The sequence below is a fragment of the Ruditapes philippinarum genome, unplaced genomic scaffold (assembly GCF_026571515.1).
Source record: "Ruditapes philippinarum isolate M1 unplaced genomic scaffold, ASM2657151v2 ctg11116_1_1_1_1, whole genome shotgun sequence".
Taxonomy (NCBI): Eukaryota; Metazoa; Mollusca; class Bivalvia; order Venerida; family Veneridae; genus Ruditapes; species Ruditapes philippinarum.
In genome coordinates, this window is record NW_026853739.1 from 1,400 (window position 1) to 20,613 (window position 19,214).

Consider the following 19,214-nt stretch of genomic DNA (forward strand, 5'->3'; position numbering starts at 1 on the left):
GCAATATGATAAGTATCTCTGGCCATAAAAAATAGTGCTTCGGAACCGTTGGTGCTTTTAAAAAGATTTTTTAGTCTAGATTTAAATATGTTGAGTGTCTGAGAGTTTTTCGTAATATTTGGGTCGAGGTTATTCCATAATTCTAACGAGGATGGTAAAAACGATGCATTATATAACTGAGTGCGTCTAGCAATAGTAACATAGTCGTTATTATTTCGCAAAGGAATAGAAGAAATTTCTGACACAGTAGGCGGAAACAAAGAAGATAAATAGTCGGTAGTAAACCTTTTTTAGCTTTGTAAACAATTACAAGTTTTTGAATTTTTTCGCCTATCAGAGAGTGAGACCCAGCCAACTTCTTTGACCAAAAAATCTATCGATAACTGACCGAGTTGCACCCGTAATAATTCTAGCGGCTTCGTATTGTAATTGCTCAAGTGATTGTTTTTTCATATGCAGCACATCCATCCAAACAATTGAGGCATACTCAAGTATCGGACGCATATAAGATATATAAATCTGGTTTAAAGTAGATCTTTTAAGTTGGAATTTTAAGCACGCATAGAGCCTAATACTTTTGACGCAGAAGCTGAAAATATTAATTAATATGATCGTGTCCCATTTCAAGTCGCAAGAAAGAGTTAATCCTAAATGTTTGTGATTATCCACTAAATCTAGAGAGATATTATCAAAAACTAAAGAGGGTTTTGATTGCATGATTTTAGAGAGAGAAGAACATAACTTCGTGTTTTATTTGGGTTAAAATTAATCAACCATTGTTTAGACCATTTATTTATTTTTTCAAGGTCCAGAGTTAAGAGTACTTTCAATGTAATTTAGATCGTTAGAGGAAACGGATAAAGAGCTATCGTCAGCCAAAAAGTCTTGTTACGCTTAATAGATTTTCAGCAATATCTGTTCACATATATAAGAAATAAAAGGGGACCAAGGGCCGAGCCCTGTGGGACACCCGCTGGTATATTTAGCACTTCCGAAACATTCAGGACCAATAAAAACAGATTGTTTTACGATTAGATAAATAATTTTCAATCCATGTAAGAAGTTCATTATTTATACCATATTGTTTCAGTTTGAAAAGTAAACCCGAATGCCACACCCTATCGAACGCTTTTGATATATCACAAAATACAATGCAAGTAGATTGCTTTTTGTCAAACGATTCGCAAATTTTGATGATACATGTCGATTAGTTGATAAACGGTCGAATGGCCCGGAAGAAACCCTGATTGTAACGGATATATCAATTTATTACAATGCAAATGGTTATATATATGCTTAAATACAATTCTTTCCATGACTTTCCCAATGCAGCTTATTAGTGATATAGGTCTATAATTGGAGGGAATATGGGGGTCACCCTTTTTAAAAAGGGGCATAACATTTGCAAGTTTCCAGGAACTGGGATATGAGCCTTCATTGAGTGATCTATTAAAAAGTACACTAAGAGGATAACAAATACTGTTTCGCGTTTCTTTTAAAATTCGATGGCTAATTTCGTCCGGCCCTGTTGCTTTATTTTAAGTTAAATTTGCAAGAATATCTTTTACCTCTGGTAAAAAGTTGGTTAGACGGCTCTCATTTTACATATACGGAAAAAAGCTGACATGAATTAAAAAAAACACCAAAACGTTTAGTGATGAATATCAGCGAAAGTATGAATGACACTTTGCATGGTTGTTTTTTTTAAAATTATTGTCCAATCATACTCTTATCATACAGTAACACCGCTTGATTTTTGCATGATGGGTTATTTAAATACTGCCATAGAGCAACTGAAATGTTATACATGTATCTTTGATTGTATTTATACTGCTGGAACCGAAAGTGATTAGCCTTTTGGTTTTTTTGATTTGATTTAAACATATTTTATTGCCAAAAATAAGACATATACATACATGTAGACAGTTACAATACAATGACATGACATATTTGGCAAAAGGGTTGACCCACAAGTTCTCTCAACATTAGCAACGGGTCTTCCCTGATGCAATAAATTACAATAACTTATTTTACAAGAATGACTATCAGTTAGATAGAAGTAACAAAACTCACACATATATAGTACTTGGCTTTAAAAATGATTTTAGGTAAGAAAGAACAATAAAAATGATTGGGTGTACATGTTCTCTAGCTTGAATGGTATTTAACGATGTTAACTGATTTTTATATATTTGCGTTACAATGACTTAGAAAACATGTACATTTGCCGAATATAACAAAAACAAAAATAGATTTTGAGAAAATGAAATATAGAAGAGAAGAAAGGAAAGAATCCTGTCTATTGTTTTGCAAAAATGAAAGAAAAATACATTAATATTTATTGGGATTGTGCTGGTTTGTTTTCAAAATCAAAAGCGTTTGCTTACTTTTATGAAATGCTGAACAGTCAAAAATATTTTATTATTATTTTCTATTTCCTTTTGGTTGTAACGTGGTCAGCGATTGGCTAAAAAAAATGCAGAGAAACCCGTATGATTCAATGGGACATCAGGTGATTGGATGAAAATGTGATGTTAACAAATATTAAAACTATGTAAGACTATATTGTTTTGAATGTTTTCTTAAGGAAATCAACTGTTTTTATAAGTATCTGGAATATTTATATATAGAGCTGAACAGACTTTATTTAAATTTTCATTGTTCCAAAAATGCAAGCCAGACAATATAATGTAATAACAAACAGTCTTGGAAATAATAATTTCATTGTTAATCAAAGTTTGCTATCTAATATGTTGTCTCCTTTCTTTTGTGACGTCTGTAGAGTTGTTCGAAAATGATTCAATATTCGTTTCCAAGAATCCTCCTGTGCATGTGCATGAGCCTCGGTTTCACCTCCCCACAGTACTAAAATTGTTCCTGTATCATAAATATTTCAGAAATACAAATGTGAACTGAATGAGAAACTATAAATCTTAAAATTGTCATTTCAAGTTTTAACATGAACTTTTAACAGAAATTTCCAAGAAAAGGGCATTTTTATTTCAACATTGTTCTTTCGCAGCCACAGTGAGAAAATACATATGTACATTTAAATATGCATGGATCTCAACATACTCTAATACTTATAGCTCAAAAATAAATTCCTTAAGACTCAGCAAAAAAACCTATTTTATCATAATTTTGAAAAAAAGGCTGGGGAATCCCTCAAGGGCAAAAAAGGTAAATACTCGAGATGTTGTATTGATAAATTAGATATTTTATTAAACATACTATTATCTGTCGTAAATCCTTTGAGATATTTAATGGCTGATTCAGGGCAATAACCTAATGTAGACCTGGCTAGAGGTGAATATGGTGGTTCTATAAGATGCCCAGCTCCCGGATATCTATATATAGTACAGAGGTGTTTCCGGTTGCTAGGGTAACGTTTCCAAAGATTATATAAAAAGTCCGGTTTTAAACATCTGTCATCCAAACCGGAAATAATTAAAACATTGACATCTTTGGTCCATATCTGTAACAAAAATGCACATACATGTACGCTATTGATGTTTCATGCGTGCGCACGCTGTGTGTGTGCCACATAATATAAAGGCAAACTAGAAAACAAAGGAAATAAATGAAATGAAGAAAATACTTTAGACAACATTAAATAACTACTATGTATTGTATATAGTTTATGATGTACATGTACATACAAAAAAAATGGTTTTGTCTGCAATACATTAAATTAATGATGTATATCTTTCTACGTTATTGCTGGAATTGAGAAAGAAAAAGGACCTATATATTTAAAAATTATTCACGAAAGAGCAAGTGCTAATTAGTTGTGTTTCAGTCAAATAAATATAATGAAAATATATGGAAAATACATAAAAACATACCGGGACATAATCTTCAACATTGCAATGCAACGTCTCGGTAACATCCACTCCTTCTTCCGTAACAATAATTTTATCATATCTGTTTCTGAAAAGCACAAAACTAACTTATTTAGGGCTGAAATGATAATACAATATCCAATATAACATACATGCACTTTATTAAGAAAAAAGTTTTTATATACAATACTAAGCTCAATAGTGTAAATGTATTAAAACCACTAAATTTAATGTAACTGTGAAATATACATGATAATATATAACTTGAAAGCACCCAATTCGAAACTTCCAAGCAGTGTAAGGTCGCTCGCGCAGTATTTTAATACTAATTATCTATATAATATGTTTAATAAATCGCATATGACACTAATGGACAAATAAGATATAGAGTTGCTAGTTTGGCGTGCGTCGTTGCAATCTGAATGACCCGGAATAGGAATGTTCTAGTGTCAAATGGTTATGCTTCGGCAAGCGTATATATGTATCGTTGTCGACCTAGCGTGCTTTAAGTGTATTTAAGATTATGTGGAAGCCAATAATGTACTACAGTGCAACTGGTGGCCCAGGAATAAAGCATTACTTTGTAGCACACATGGTGGGCACACCACAATGATAGAATAATGTATAGTTCAACGCTGGGTGCGAGCTCAGGAATAAATGTATAACTGAACTGAGTAGGCCCCGAGTGTTATCGTTGAAAATCGAGATCTTTTAGCAATATTGGGTTGACCTCAGGAATATTCATTGCTCACTCGCACTCTGAAAAGATACTAGATGGCCATGTCCCTTGGAAATAAATTTAAATAGAGAAGCAGACAAAAAAGTATCCTGTAAGTTGCGCTGCCACTCCGGATTCAAACGTAGTAATGTACATAGGAATGCTGTGACATTGAAATTATATATTCTCTTTTTGAGTCATTCACTAACATAGAACACGAAACATGGCCTACATTTTATCCTAACAAAGTGAGTGATATTGTTTAACTATTACAATAAAAGGACTTATTCAATACGTTACTCGCTGTTAAGTCTATAGAATAAAACTGCTCATATCTGTACAATCTATCTAGGATAAGTGAGGTTACAAAGATGGACGTCGACATGTGATTGCTCTAGATAAACTTTTATCTTGAAACAATACATTTTATATTTTATCGCTATGTACTGACAGTGAGTAATATTATTTTATATTACCCTTTTGTTTCACTTATTTTAGCTCGGTATTCTCAATCGCATATCGAGTTACACTCATAATTCAGGATAGTTAATCAGAATGGTTAGTTAAACATACAATATAATTCTCTATTTATTAGCATTAATGAAAAGAAATAGACTTTATTGTCTCACAAAGTGACTAACTAATATTGATTTTGATTTTGATCCAACATGAAGCTATTCTATATATAACATTAGGTGAAAGAGAATATTTAAATTATCTTATCTGAAATACTTATAAGTTATACTCATTTAACTAGATTTACTCTTCAGTATATAATAGTCGGTCAGCATAATAGTAAAAAATAATTATTAAAATATTAACAAAACATAAAAATAATTTAATACCTTATCATTTTGTATTAATAGATACCTATAGATAAACAGAGCGATTACGCTCTCATTAGAATACATGCCCAATTAAGTACCACAATCAATGTGAAACAGAAATGACGATGTCACGCCTCATAAAGCTTTGTTTGACTGACCTTTAGCTGTCTATAGTTATAATTGGTGCATTTGCATCACTCATACAGCAATAGCCATAATTCACAGTCTCCCTGAAATCTTGCAATATACGGAGTATACCAATTATATGACGATAATGAATTAGAGATGACTCAATGAACCAAAACTGTTAAAGCATGAACATCTGACACTTGTATGTAAGCCATGATTCACTGGTGGACGAACTGTCTATGGATAGAGGAATCAACAAGTATTCAGTTGATTTGGCGATCGCAATCGGCGGCGCCCTTAAGTTTGCAAATTGTTAAATCACATATTTGTACTTATTTTACATCATTTAATTGGTATCGTCTATCTATTAAATTGTTATATATATGCTATAAAGATGTATAAGAGCCCCGCGAAATTGACGAGAACTCAGCTGAAGATGGTATGTATAGCAGGAAATGCTATAAAACAGGCAATTAACTGTTTCGCTAATATGGAAAGACATGGAATGTCAGCCAGACGGTTTCACTACATCTGTTTGCTGGTTCTCGCATATCATATCTTGGAAAGGATACTATCAAAGTGCGCAGTTTTTCGCTTTTTTGTTTATACATTTAAATCCCTTTTCAAAGGATGAACGAGGCAAGGAAATATGGGATAGAAGATATTGCATCTAAAATAGTGGCTCATTTAATTTTCCATAATTGTAATTGTCTGTTGATTACACGAATCGCGTGCCTCGATGGATACACTTCGTTGAGGATGATATATCTGTTGATTAATCAGTATTCATTGATGTATTACAACAAAACATCGATTTCTCGTATCGTGAACTTGTTTTTATAAACTCGTGATATAATAAAAATAATCTGGCTTTAAGATAATTTGGCTCCACAACGTACGTGTTCCAAATGTAAACAAAATATCTCTTTATCGCTAATCGATCTGCGAAAGCTATTTCACTGATCAAAAATGACATCTTTCGATTCGTGTGTTACGTACTAATATCATCATTGTGTAAATAATTAATATGCACAACGGATCTCGCTTGTGACAGTATTTTATTTTCATGTATACGCGCATGTATAATAAAATACTTTTTCCGTATTTGTGAATATATTTAATACATATTTTAGCAGTTTTGCAATTGGTTTTGTATGAAATGCATTTGCTGGCCGGGAAATATTACTCTTTGGGACCATCGTCTATTATAATTACCTCGTTTTCTTTGTTCATTCAATTTTATGCTCGATCACTATGTTTATTGTCCTCAAAGTGTTTATTGCTAATCAAATTACAAATTGGAGATGACACGCTTAAACTTTTGACCTCTTGCTTCGACACCGCATATCTATATTTGATAATATTTGAGTACAGAGAGGTCGTATTGGTTCATAAAGTTATAGACTATTCGTCTAGATTTAGGATAGAAATAGAGTTTGTTTAATATTAATTTGTATTAACGAGATTATTTGTTAGTATGTTTATATGCTCTTATTTATTTTTGCATCAGATAATACCATTGAACTCCATATGAAATGTACGATGTCTTGTTATAACTATGAAGTGGACGGTCGAAACGCGACATTTGATTTGGCATAGAATATTTTGTGCATTTTTGTGGATCTTTACTCCATCAATTTCTTTGCCGTAATATAATGAAGTGATTTTTAAATTAAATATAAAGTCGTATATAATACGCATTGAGTAATATAGATCCTTTAACTTTGTCGTGCACAAGTAGGTATCGTAACAACATGAAAAGAGCATAAACACGGATCTGCGTCTTATTCTATTCTGCAGTTGGTTCATTGTTTTGTGCGGTTGTTCGGGCTGATGTTTGTTGTTTTTCGTTGGGGGTTTATAAATATATAGTATTTATAATATGCTGATTAAATATTTCGGATCGCGCTGTGAATCGTATTGTCAATTAATGCCATTTTGATTTATTGTTACTATATGCGCATAGTTTGAGGTCGTAATCATAGAGTGCCTGTATTGTAGGCAATACTCATAAATGGTTTTCTTTATAGCAAGGAAAATAGTTTTTATAGTATTCTTAATACCAGATATATACCAATTCAAGTGGCTTGACTAGTCTGGCCTTATTGTCTTTAGCTTATTTTTAATACTAAGATCAGGTATTTAACTCAGTAATGTCAAGTTAATTCAAAATTTATGTGTAAATTGATTATTTTACATTTAACTTGTGTGTTCTCCAACATGAGTCTATGTTATTGAGTATATGACATATTGCAACTCCATTTTAATACAGGAAATGTTTAAAAGGACATTGTTACCGTGAGAGTGTAGAAATGTGCATGAAAGTATAGATATTTTTTGCAATTTTATATAAAAAGTAATGAATAAATGATAGAACCAATTTACATTTCGTTGATTAATCTGAATATATTGAATACGCGTGTTACACAATTCCACTTGGTTGTCCCGTAGTATTCAATCATTCGTGTGCGCGGTGACCCTCCAATATTTATGTTATATACTTAACAAAGGTTTATAATGTTGTGACTCTATGTTTCCAAGGTGCGGACTTCAGCCGCAGTTGAATAATGATTTATTCATGAAAAATTGCAAGACGGCTTCGCTAATGAAAGAATAGTAGAGACGAGACACAATGCACACAAGCTTTATTTTGCGAGAATGTATATGATAACGCATTAATTTAACATATGTCTAGTCAACACAATAGCATGCACCGTGGGTTAAGCCAAATTTGGTCATGTGAATGAGCTACGAACAAAGTCTCACGTAGCATCGGTGCCAATATGTAGTCTCATTAGGCGCTTGACGTACTTTTTATTTTTTGGTGAGTGATTATAGTTTCTCGTTCGCAATAGCCGACATTATTGACTATCATTATTGCCCTACATAGGCTAACACATCGGACCGCTGGTAGTTCACGATGTCTGTTCTTAAAAATGGTTTACCTCTTAGATATCGATCTAACGTGTCTTTGTAATTTTATGATGAACTATTCAAAGCAATATATTTGCAAATTGGTCATAGATGACAACGTATCACACCTATTGTGTAAAAACAAGTTGATGTATAACACTCAGTAATAAACAGTTTTAATCGATATGACAGTCAGATGTCTTAAGGGTTAATAATTCATTGGTGTCTTAATATTTACATAATAAGATGAAGTAATGTTTTTAAACGATAAGACAGATAACTGGTTTCTCTGAGCTATCATTGTCTCTTATAGGTAGATCATAATATGAAAAATAACTGACCAACACTTTACAGGTAAATATGATCAACGTACAAATACTCTAGAATATGACGTAAAGTGTCAACTGTAAGCACTCCCCACAATTTAGTTTGATAGTGGATTTAATACATTTCGATAAGCTCTATAGAACAGTATATAACTTCGGAAGTAGGTTGCCTTGGGTCTTTTTTCTAAACAAAAGCTAGTTGGACGTTTGAATATTTAATAAATATGCAGCCCATATCTCAAACTGTTTTATAATGCACATGTTAGGAAATATAAGTTTATGAGTGATACGTTTCATATTGCGATCAACAGTAAGCCGTTTATACATATCTCGATTAACTCATCTTATGATATGTTTATTTATATAATTATTGCATCTTCTTTTGTGGTTTTCTTCTTAGCAAGAACAGTCCAGTATACCTTCAGACATGTATGATTTGCTGATACCATACAATGCTATAACTGTATTAATTCAGCGGTATGCTATTGTTAATCCAGATTATGTGAACCGCAAGGAATAAGAGCGTTTTTCTTGTTCGCTACTACCTAACTCTTAGGGTCGGAGAGTTCTGTAGGGAAAAAAGTTGCCTAAATGGTTCGCCAATGACGCCCAGGGACTACTCTACCCCCCTGGTACTTCTCAGCAAGGTTATGTACTCTTAACCCTATGAATTACCATAAACCACGCTTCTACTAACATTGATTTTCAATAATATACATCTCCTTGTACTAGTTATGCTAATTGCGGGACGATGTGTAGTGAGGGGGGACATGGTGTTGTGGGTTGTAGATACAGGTGGGTCTAGGGCTTAATAGACGTGATATGTATGTGGTTTGTGCGAGTTCGAAGTTTTCTTGTTGCCTTGTGTTGGTTTGACGCGCGTCGCAAGAGATTGGTGTGGCGCGAGAGCGGGGCAGTGGGCCTGGGGCTGGAAGTGGTTGGCAGAGGGCTTGGATAGATGCGGGATGGGATGTAGTGGCAGGGGAGGGCGAGAGGAGAATGCGCGTGCGAAGGAAGTGGCAATACAATTATTAAAATAATTTGACAATTAGCAATGAAAGTTTTAAATAACAAGACAAAACCATATTTATTTAGCAAAATATCAATATAATTTCTTTGCATTTTTAATACAATCATTTCAATGTATTAATTGTGGCATTTCTATGATAACTAGTGAAGCCATATGACGTGGTAAACTTTGATAACTTTTTAAATGTTTAAAACAATAAACAATGTCATTGTTCTATCTATAGCTCATACATTGCTCAACAAAAAAATGGGTAATTTGGTTATAGAAAAGCATTTTCCCGGTAAATTTATTACTAGTAACCATTTTTCCAGTAACTGGTTTCTTGAAGAGCAGTAAAAGCGTTTTACTAGAACTTGTAGCTAGTAACTAACCATTATAAAACAAAGGGTAATTGGTTGCCTTAAACCGACCTATAAATGGTGAATTGTTTATGAGGGAGGATATGATGGTTTGTGAGCATAAAAGTGCGAAGAGTAGGAGTGATATTTGAAAATATAATGTTACATAAGGGAGGACGATTAGTGGGGATGTGAGTGCAATAGAGAAGATCAAAAAAAGATGACCGCAAACTGCTGGAAAACACGATAAAATAAATTTTAAAACTGAGCGTACATCGATCAAAACTGGAAACCCTTTTGACTAGCTACGGAGGCACTAGTTGGTTGAAGCAAGAGAAAAACCCTTAATCCTGCTGTTACGTTATTAAAACACTGTAATTACGACTATATTGTAATACGATCTATATTAATACAGTAATAAATATAAACGACTGTTTTCAGACTAATCATGAGCAGTTTGAGTAACTGGAATTTGGTCACTATCTAAAAAACAAAACATTTAAAAATATTTAAGGTTGTTTAAGCTTATGCGACGAAATGAATGCATTCTAAATTTTTTCTTTGTAAAAAAATAGTAATTACAATGTATATACATTTTGAGAGGGCAATCTAAATTGAAAGTCAACTTCTTGTAAGAAAAAGCACCTACTCGAAGTTGCAGCTCATGTTCAGACCACTATCAAACTAAAGTTGTGAGTGTGTACGTTGACACTTTCTAGACAAGTATGTGTACGTTTGACATTTCTGTAAGTTGGTCAATTTTTTAAAATAAATACAAAAATGACAGCAGGAACCAGTTCTTTTTTCAATTTAAACATTCTCTTATATATTTTAAGACCTGGAAATTTTACTTAAACTGACATATTAAATTTCGTATCGTTTATTAAGTTTTAATCAAACACTTTTACACATAGTGTGTACGTTGTCATCGACAATTTGCAATAATGATATTGAATGTATTCTACAAAAAATACAATCACGTTAGACGAAAATAAATATATTTTATAGGAAAGCATCGAAACACTGCCGCGTCGGTAGACTATTAGAATTAAATTATAAATCGGTATGACGAAAAATAATCACTAAAAAACTTACCTCAGCCGAGCTATTTTGGCCGTGTACGTTGACTTTTGTGGTCACATGACCAAAGTTGCTTACCCACGGTGAGATTGCAATGATGATTCCGGCTTGTAATAAGTATGTGATCTTTATGTTTATTTACACTTAAAAGTCCAAGACTTCCTAATTTAGTAGTCATCCTAAGTAACGGTCGAAATATTGATAAATATATAGTGGCAATTTAAATATTTTTAAAACTGTCTACTCATGACCAATTTTCCAAGGTTCTCAGATATCGTTCATAGAATAATATGCCTTACAGGGATAAACTGAAGAACTGAAAAACATACATGTACTAACCATAAAATATTCCAATTCCAATTCCCTTAAATCAACTGGAAGATCGTCGTGTAAGAAGTATGGTAGAGCAATAGCAGCGAATCCTCTAGATGCCAATAAAGCTGCTCTAAATTCTACACAAGAGCCGACTACACCAAACATATCAATTACACATGGAAATGGACCTTTACCTGAAACGATAGTTCAAATTTTGAAGGATAAAAAGAGACTGAATTCGCAAATGTTTTGTTTGAAAAAGTTTTAACACGTTAAAATTTTGATGTTCAAATTCAGAAAGGATTATGATTTGCAATAAACATGTAAGCAATAGTAGTACCATTCAAATATGTTGAGAGGGTTACTCATGTACAATATGTATAAAAAAAAGTCATTAACGTTTTGGCAGATGTCTAACAGCACACTTGTCTTCTAGATTTACTGTATGACTTTTAATGGTAGTATTTTCCTTTACAAAAAATGACTTTAAATTTACACAGCTATTATTTATACTTTCTTCCAACTTTTCTACTAAATTCTGAATATTGAAAAGTGACATATTTAGAATCCTTTGTAATGGATCAACAAACCAGGTGGAAGGAACATAGTCGTCCCACGAATTCCGTCCGCTCCTCTGTACCTGACTTTTCTGAACACTTTGCTACTAATATACCATCTATTAATCGCTTACTACATAACTGTCAGTGCATGTATAAAGCTAAAGTAGATGTGTTGTATAATATATGTTAATGTTGAGCGGAGAATACTATGTAATCAAAATTCTGGTCAAAGAGATGGTGATGACGAAGCATTTTTTTCCTCTATATAAAACGAATTTCCTTTCGATCAAACATGGAGGCTTATAAATGCTTGTCTCCAAGGAAAATGATACCCATTAGGAGAAACTCGCTGTAAATTATAAAGAATATCGAAACCTTGGTAGCAAACGTATCACATTATAAATAACATAGTGATATTTCAATGTGCCGAAATTTGGAAACCAGAAACCTAGGAGGATAGTGACAGTTGAAGTGGTTGGCACTGCTTGGTATCATGCGAATGATAAAAATGAGTGGACATGAAGACATTGGCACTGAACAACGCTGCGTAAGCAGATATCAGGAATATCTCACTAGCACGTATTATCACTTAGGAAGGATAAGCAGATATGTATGTTTACAACACTATTTAAGAAATCCTTGACACAAATGTTTTATTATATTGGGCACACTGTTGGTTTCGTTTTATGCCGTTTTCAGCGCATCTCAACACTCTGGTTACTGTGATATGTTGTTATGCGTAAATCTGATTTTAGAGAGTAACAGTAAACGCTAGAAAAAAGTACATAGAGATTTGTGTATTGTGACAAATATTTTTCTGGGTCTGGCATTGGGGCCTTTATGCTATAACAGCATCACTTAACCTGGTAAATAGTTATTAGTGAAGTTTCATCGCATTACAGATAACTAATTAGTTGTAATATTTTTTATCTGTCAATCCAGAGTATAATGATAAATATCTTGTATAAAATGTCCAAAAAGTGTAGTTTTGTATATGTTTATAAAATTCTTCGTATTAGATGACGGCATTTGTATAAAAGACGTCATATATCTTAGAGTACCACTGATGAATATGGATCGCTGGTAAAGCATAGAAAAACGTGTGGTTTTCGTTGAAGCTATTTCTACCTTAAACTAGCAGTTGAATCGATTATAGTTCAAAAATTCACACACAAATGTGTTAACATACAAACCTCACTTGTCTGTGTAAAAGAATTGTTCGGTGCTAGCTTTATTTAAAAGATTCAGAGTTGCAAATTATTTGTGTTTACTATAGTTTGGACCCAGATGTGTTGCGTCCGCTGAACCTTAGTTTCAGTTTAGCTGTCGGTCTTCGAAATGATTTTGAGATGTTAGCCTAGACACAACATGGTTAGGTCCCTAACATATAGAGGCGCTGACGACAGGTATGTTAACCTTATGAGTGCAAAAGACGCTGGCATGGTGCGGAATAAGAATCTTTTAATATATATGCTTCTGTACATCTCATAGTGATATTTGTAATGTGTTTACATACGGAGTTTAAATAATTGTTTGTTACTTTAGATTATAAATTGATGTTAATAAAATGGAAGGTTCACCGCTTCTGAAAAAACCAGCAAGACAAAGAAGTTGTAAATTGAACAACAAAATTGATAACATATATGCTTGGCTTTTATCGCGCATGGGTACATGTACATGACGTTACATATTGTTACTTGTTCCACATTTTGCACGAGGCTGAGTTTGAAACATCTCTTCTGTGCCAGTGATCGTGTTAGCGACGAAAAACAACGCCGAGCTTCTCTAGTCTAAATATCTGACATTTATATCAAAATGGACACTCTGCTGCTAATAGTGAATGTGATTTTTCTGTGGCAGTCCGTAACTTAGTATATTGTTGATTGAGTTTCATTCAACCTAAGGGTGTCTCTTCTCTTCAACAAATGATTATTTTGTTGTATTATATTTTGCTTGTAGATCTTCATAATATAACTCACATGTATCACGATAACGTGGAAAAGAATGTGCCAGCTTTAGAATGGAATGTTTTTTTACGTAACCTTCTATTTATAATAGTGATACAGAAATTGCACTGTAAACAATGCTTCGGAGTTTGAACAGACTAACTATATAATTATGCCTCAGTTCCATGCTATATAATTCCTAGATTCTCGATCTTTGCACAATAATGGGCGAGCTAATGACTATAATGAATCTATCTTAATGTTGAAACTTGATGATTGTTACATCACAATTTAAGATACCAACACTTTGCTAGATATAATTACTATAACTTGTATCACGACTTTTGGTGATTTATGGTATAAAAACTGAATGGTTTAATGTTGGTAAATAAATGAGTTTTAATATCTTCTATTTACATAATCATATCTTTTAAACATTTTCACATATGAGACTATAACAAGCTCGTATAAATTTGAACTTATAAGGTCACAACTTACATGTTCTATCTCATAACAGTATAAAAACATTAAAACTATTAATTCACGTGATTACGAATCGTGCCGTCATAATATTTCAAGAAACAATTAATTTGAACGTAGACATTGTGTAGTAAGGTATATTTGAACTGTAAACTTATCGTTAGTCAAGATTGAAGACAAAGTACGCTGGTGCAAGAGCATTTTCTTGAGAGGTCACCTAATTCTACTCTTTATTAATGTAATGATTATGCGTTCTAATGCTATTTAGACACGCTTTTACAGGCGACCTGGTGACGGGGTAAAAAGTTATAATGGCCACAAAATAGTGGTGATAGACAAATCTAATTTTTAATTATAGTTTTTGCTAAGTAATTATTCGTCCAATTTTTAGCAGGTACCTTTATTTGATCGCCAAGTTCAGCAAAATTAAAATACGAAGATATACCCTAGAGGTCTCAGTATTTATTTCGTGTACTAATATTCAAGTTTCGCTGTAATTAAATAATGCCACGCATGGTTGTACTATTGTACTATTAAGCTAGATATATTAAGCTTTGCACACTGCTATCTGTATATGCTATATTTGGTAGCACAAAAGTCTTGATAATGGTTAAAAATGTAATAGTGTATAGTATTGTGGATGTAATTGTTTATATATGATAAAAATGTGTATCTCGCAACTAATTTGGGACATTAACAGTGACTATTCTGGTCAGCTATGCACCAAGGCTGTCGCATTTACACCGACTATTTGAAATTTTCGGTTATTTGAATTGTTATTTATTATACGGTGTGTGCTCTTAGCATTAGTTAATTAATATCACTGGATACAAATCGGAACACGCATTGGTTAACAAATATCAGTGTGTTCAGTATCTACTACGAATACATGTGTTGTACTATTTGTTACCCTCGCTCACCACATTCCGACACGCTGGGATAGAATATAAATGTCTACTTTTTAAAATGGTGAAACGGGGAAACAAACTACATTTATGCGAGAAAGATTTACAGAAGTATCAATTTAATGGGCCGAAAAATAATATTGCAACTGCATTTATGTATTAATTATGAGCTATAGAATGATTATACAAAGATTATATGTTTCATAAATTATACACATAATTGTTAATGGTTTAAATTGCCGTATTATGTATTACGGAGTACAGTTGTTCACTTTAACAGAAAATAGAGATAATACTTGTCACTTGACCTTTTGTAGGATATTCCTTAAATGCATATAAGCTGTAGCACGGGAAATCCCCGTACAATTTGCAATAAACCAACGCAATCGCTGGAAGTAAAATGAAACAGTTGTGCTTCTATTGTATTCAATAATGGCAGTTCTTTACTTGCTATACTGGTTTTCTTTCACGCAAAATTTCATTGTGTCATCTTTGAAGTATTAATAAGAAAAAAACCTTGAACATCTTGTAAACTGTCCATGTCACGATTTTTACATAGGATCGAGGTATAGATACATAAGTGTTTTTCTCAAAGTCACGAAGATTAGGACAGACTCGTAACGAAATATAAATCTCATTGCTCTCCATACTGAGAGCATTCTTTCTTTGCTTAATATGTAACGAACTGGTACTCATTAATTGAGTTAAATACATATTGAAATACTGAGGAACAAAGTCCGAAACTACGTATTTATGAATAGATCTCACACTGCATTTTATTTAAAAACAAAATGCTAGAGTAAGTCCCCACATTCTATTAAAACTGAATAACCCCTTTCTCCCTCTCAGGATCTGTCACTTCTTGTTAGGACTCACTATAATAAAACTGATAAAAGAGTTATAATTGCGCACCCTAATATCTGTTCATTAATAGATACTATAGGTACAAGAAATTTTTTAATGTTATGATTAATCATACTGGTATTACTATTCTATAATCCTAGGACATAGTGATATAACTTACATGTTATAAGCCGCAGATTCGTCATAGATTCTACTGCACTTTGTTTTATTCTTGTACGCTAATATTTTGGTGGGTGGCAGATTACTGCTTAGACATAGTCCATATTATCAGTTAGTTACTCTAGAGGCTTGTTATGTACGTTGTTATGTCTGGTCAAGCTTCGACTAAACATGGCTTGCAGCGAAAGCAAAATACTCATATCGAGGCAGACGTCATATTTCAACGGGCCGGTCGTCGATGGTCGGCCCTTGGCCGGACAATGATTTTTGGCAAAAATTGAGTAATAAAAAGAAAACCCTAAATAAAAAATACGACACCGCTGAAACGTAGCTATAATTTTGACAACTTAACATATGGCTGCGCGGTCAATATAACGCAAACATTGACCGCGAGATAGGAAAGCATTACTGAACACAATTGACCTGTGGTACTATTACAGTCAAGTTATGATTATCTTGTATCGGTGGTAAATTGCTTCGCACTATCATCCTATGCATTAGACAGAGCTACATACAGCACAATCTCCTCCTGGCTCTTAATTGTCAGTCATCCGATGGCCTGTCCGCGCTAGCAAAGCTCGACTGCTCTGTTGCATTGATACGTAATATCGAATGACAACATTCTTGAATTCTTATTGTGTACTTATAAAACTCTCAAAGTGTTAGACGTGATCTCGTCGAATGTGTTAAACGATCCATAATGTTTGCGCGCTAAGAGAAAGGTTTAGATGGTTTAATTGTTGATGTATCCGTACTTATATAAATAATAGAAATTTACTTATGGAACTTAGACTATGACTATAGAGACTTGAAATAGGCACAACGAAGATTCGTACGTAGCGGTGGCACGGTGTTGGCATAGCTCCGAACATGTAACCCTAGGCTTAAGATACTTTGAAGCCAATCGAATCTTGCCAATCGCCAGTGTTCAAAGAGAAGTTACTGACCCAAACAGGGATAATACGCCATGTTACTTTTAGAAAACGTAGGAGAATTTAACTCATATACACGCGGTAGACCAGTTCTACTAGGAGAAACTTTGTATTTTCGTTTGTGATTCCTGTTGTAAACATTATTAACCGAGACATCTTAGATGTGCAGCTTCAGCTGCTACGTTCACATTTTGACAAATCAGAAAATAGTACTGTTACTCTACCTGACATTTTGAAATTTGCGTTGTGTTGTTAAAGATTTTGTTAGTAATGTCTGCTACTAATGCTACCAGTGAAAGGTCATTCTCGGCGTTCAGAAGGATTAAGACATACCTAAGATCGAAAATGTCTCAATTACGCTTGAACAATCTAATGGTGTTACATATTCATAAGTACAGGACATAGTCACTCAACTTACGTGTAATTGCCGATGAGTCCATTACTACCAGAGAAAGACGGCAATGTGTTTTTGGAAAATTTACATAAAATGAGACTCTGTATTGTGTAAGATTATTGTTAACAAAATACAAGTTACTGCTAAACAAAAAGTGGTTATTGTTGACTCGTAATGTACTAATTACTTCCATCATGTCATTGATTGTTATTTAAGCTTATACCATTGTGTGATTTATGCTAAACAATAATCCACGTACTGTAATATTTCTTTTATTTGTTTATTTATAATCATCAGATAAAAATGCATCCAAAGAATTAAAATAACATCAGTTATTTTTAATTTTTCATTTGCCAAACATCAATTACATGTATTCATTTTTTATGTACATCTGTCCGTCCGTCATGCGAACCTTAAATTTCACCCTTAAAACTTACGACGCACTTAAATCTGTGAAAAATTGTTGACATATTACTATAACATGTACTAGCGGCAGGCTGTAAACTGTGCCAAATATACGGGAAAACGCCCCTGAGAGCATCCTAGAATAAAAATTTTTCTGGGGGAGCATGCCCCCGTACCCCCCTAGATTCTACCTAAAACCACTCAAATTGGCCGCACCAATCACAAAATCGTGACGACGGGCCTGTATTTAAAGGACTACTTAAGCACTTGGTTTCGGGATAAATCCCATTTGAGAGGTTTGTAGAACTCTTGAAAATTTAATTGAATGTTAAGTTTTTTTAACGAAGATTTCTTGATTATTCTTAAACCGACATTTTCTGATGTAAGTAATGTTTTTTTTAGTCAAATCGGAAAAATGACAGTTTAAGAATCAAGACAGTTACTACGTTAAAAAATGTTAACATTCAATCAAATCAAAATTTACCACGAAACCAATTAAGTGCCTATGCACTGGTCTGCACCACCATTTAGATATATAAGTCGTAGTGTCTGCCATACAGCAGGAATGATTGTTTATAATATTATATATTTTGGGGTACAGGTAGCAGTGGGGAGTGTTATTAATAAAAATATTTGGTTAGTGAGCTGAATCCCTACAGGCTTGCTTCAAGGGTTAATATTGCCAAGATATGTAACAGTGTGAAATGCATGTCCTGTTTTTAAATTTGAAACTGTCTGTGTTTATCGTCTGTTGATTCAATATCAAAATGCTTAAAATGAATAGGTAGCATTCTCACTAATTTGATCTGAACAGCAAGCACAAAAGTACAGATAATCAGACATGTGTGATTATAGGCTATTAAAATGTCATTATCACCTTCAACTTACAGAGTGTGATCTGTTATATTATATATAATATAATATTTCAACTTTTCATATATTTATCATATGTATAACATTTTCATGACTGTACATTCATCCTAAAATTTGAATGAGCTCCATGTTTTTATTTTCAATGATATGGATAAAAATTTGCATACTTGTAGATATT

At 33.2% G+C, this 19,214-nt stretch overlaps 1 protein-coding gene across 1 annotated transcript; it reads right to left on the reverse strand.

The window, feature by feature from the left end:
- Positions 1 to 1,867: 1,867 nt before the first annotated feature.
- Positions 1,868 to 12,133, reverse strand: LOC132737676 (bile acid-CoA:amino acid N-acyltransferase-like). The gene is made up of 5 exons (XM_060725011.1): positions 12,109 to 12,133; positions 11,533 to 11,712; positions 3,846 to 3,949; positions 3,232 to 3,475; positions 1,868 to 2,877 (listed from the first exon to the last, which is right to left on the reverse strand). Exons 1-5 carry the CDS (start codon positions 12,122 to 12,124, stop codon positions 2,732 to 2,734), a joined length of 690 nt encoding a protein of 229 aa, XP_060580994.1. The 5' UTR covers positions 12,125 to 12,133; the 3' UTR covers positions 1,868 to 2,731.
- Positions 12,134 to 19,214: the final 7,081 nt, after the last annotated feature.

Excerpts from the sequence above, each read along its gene's own strand:
- LOC132737676 (XM_060725011.1), bottom strand. Across the intron at positions 3,476-3,845 it reads ATGTTGAAGATTATGTCCCG|ATATGGACCAAAGATGTCAA; the intron begins GTATGTTTTTAT and ends TTTTTGTTACAG. Across the intron at positions 2,878-3,231 it reads AGGATTTACGACAGATAATA|GAACAATTTTAGTACTGTGG; the intron begins GTATGTTTAATA and ends TTTATGATACAG.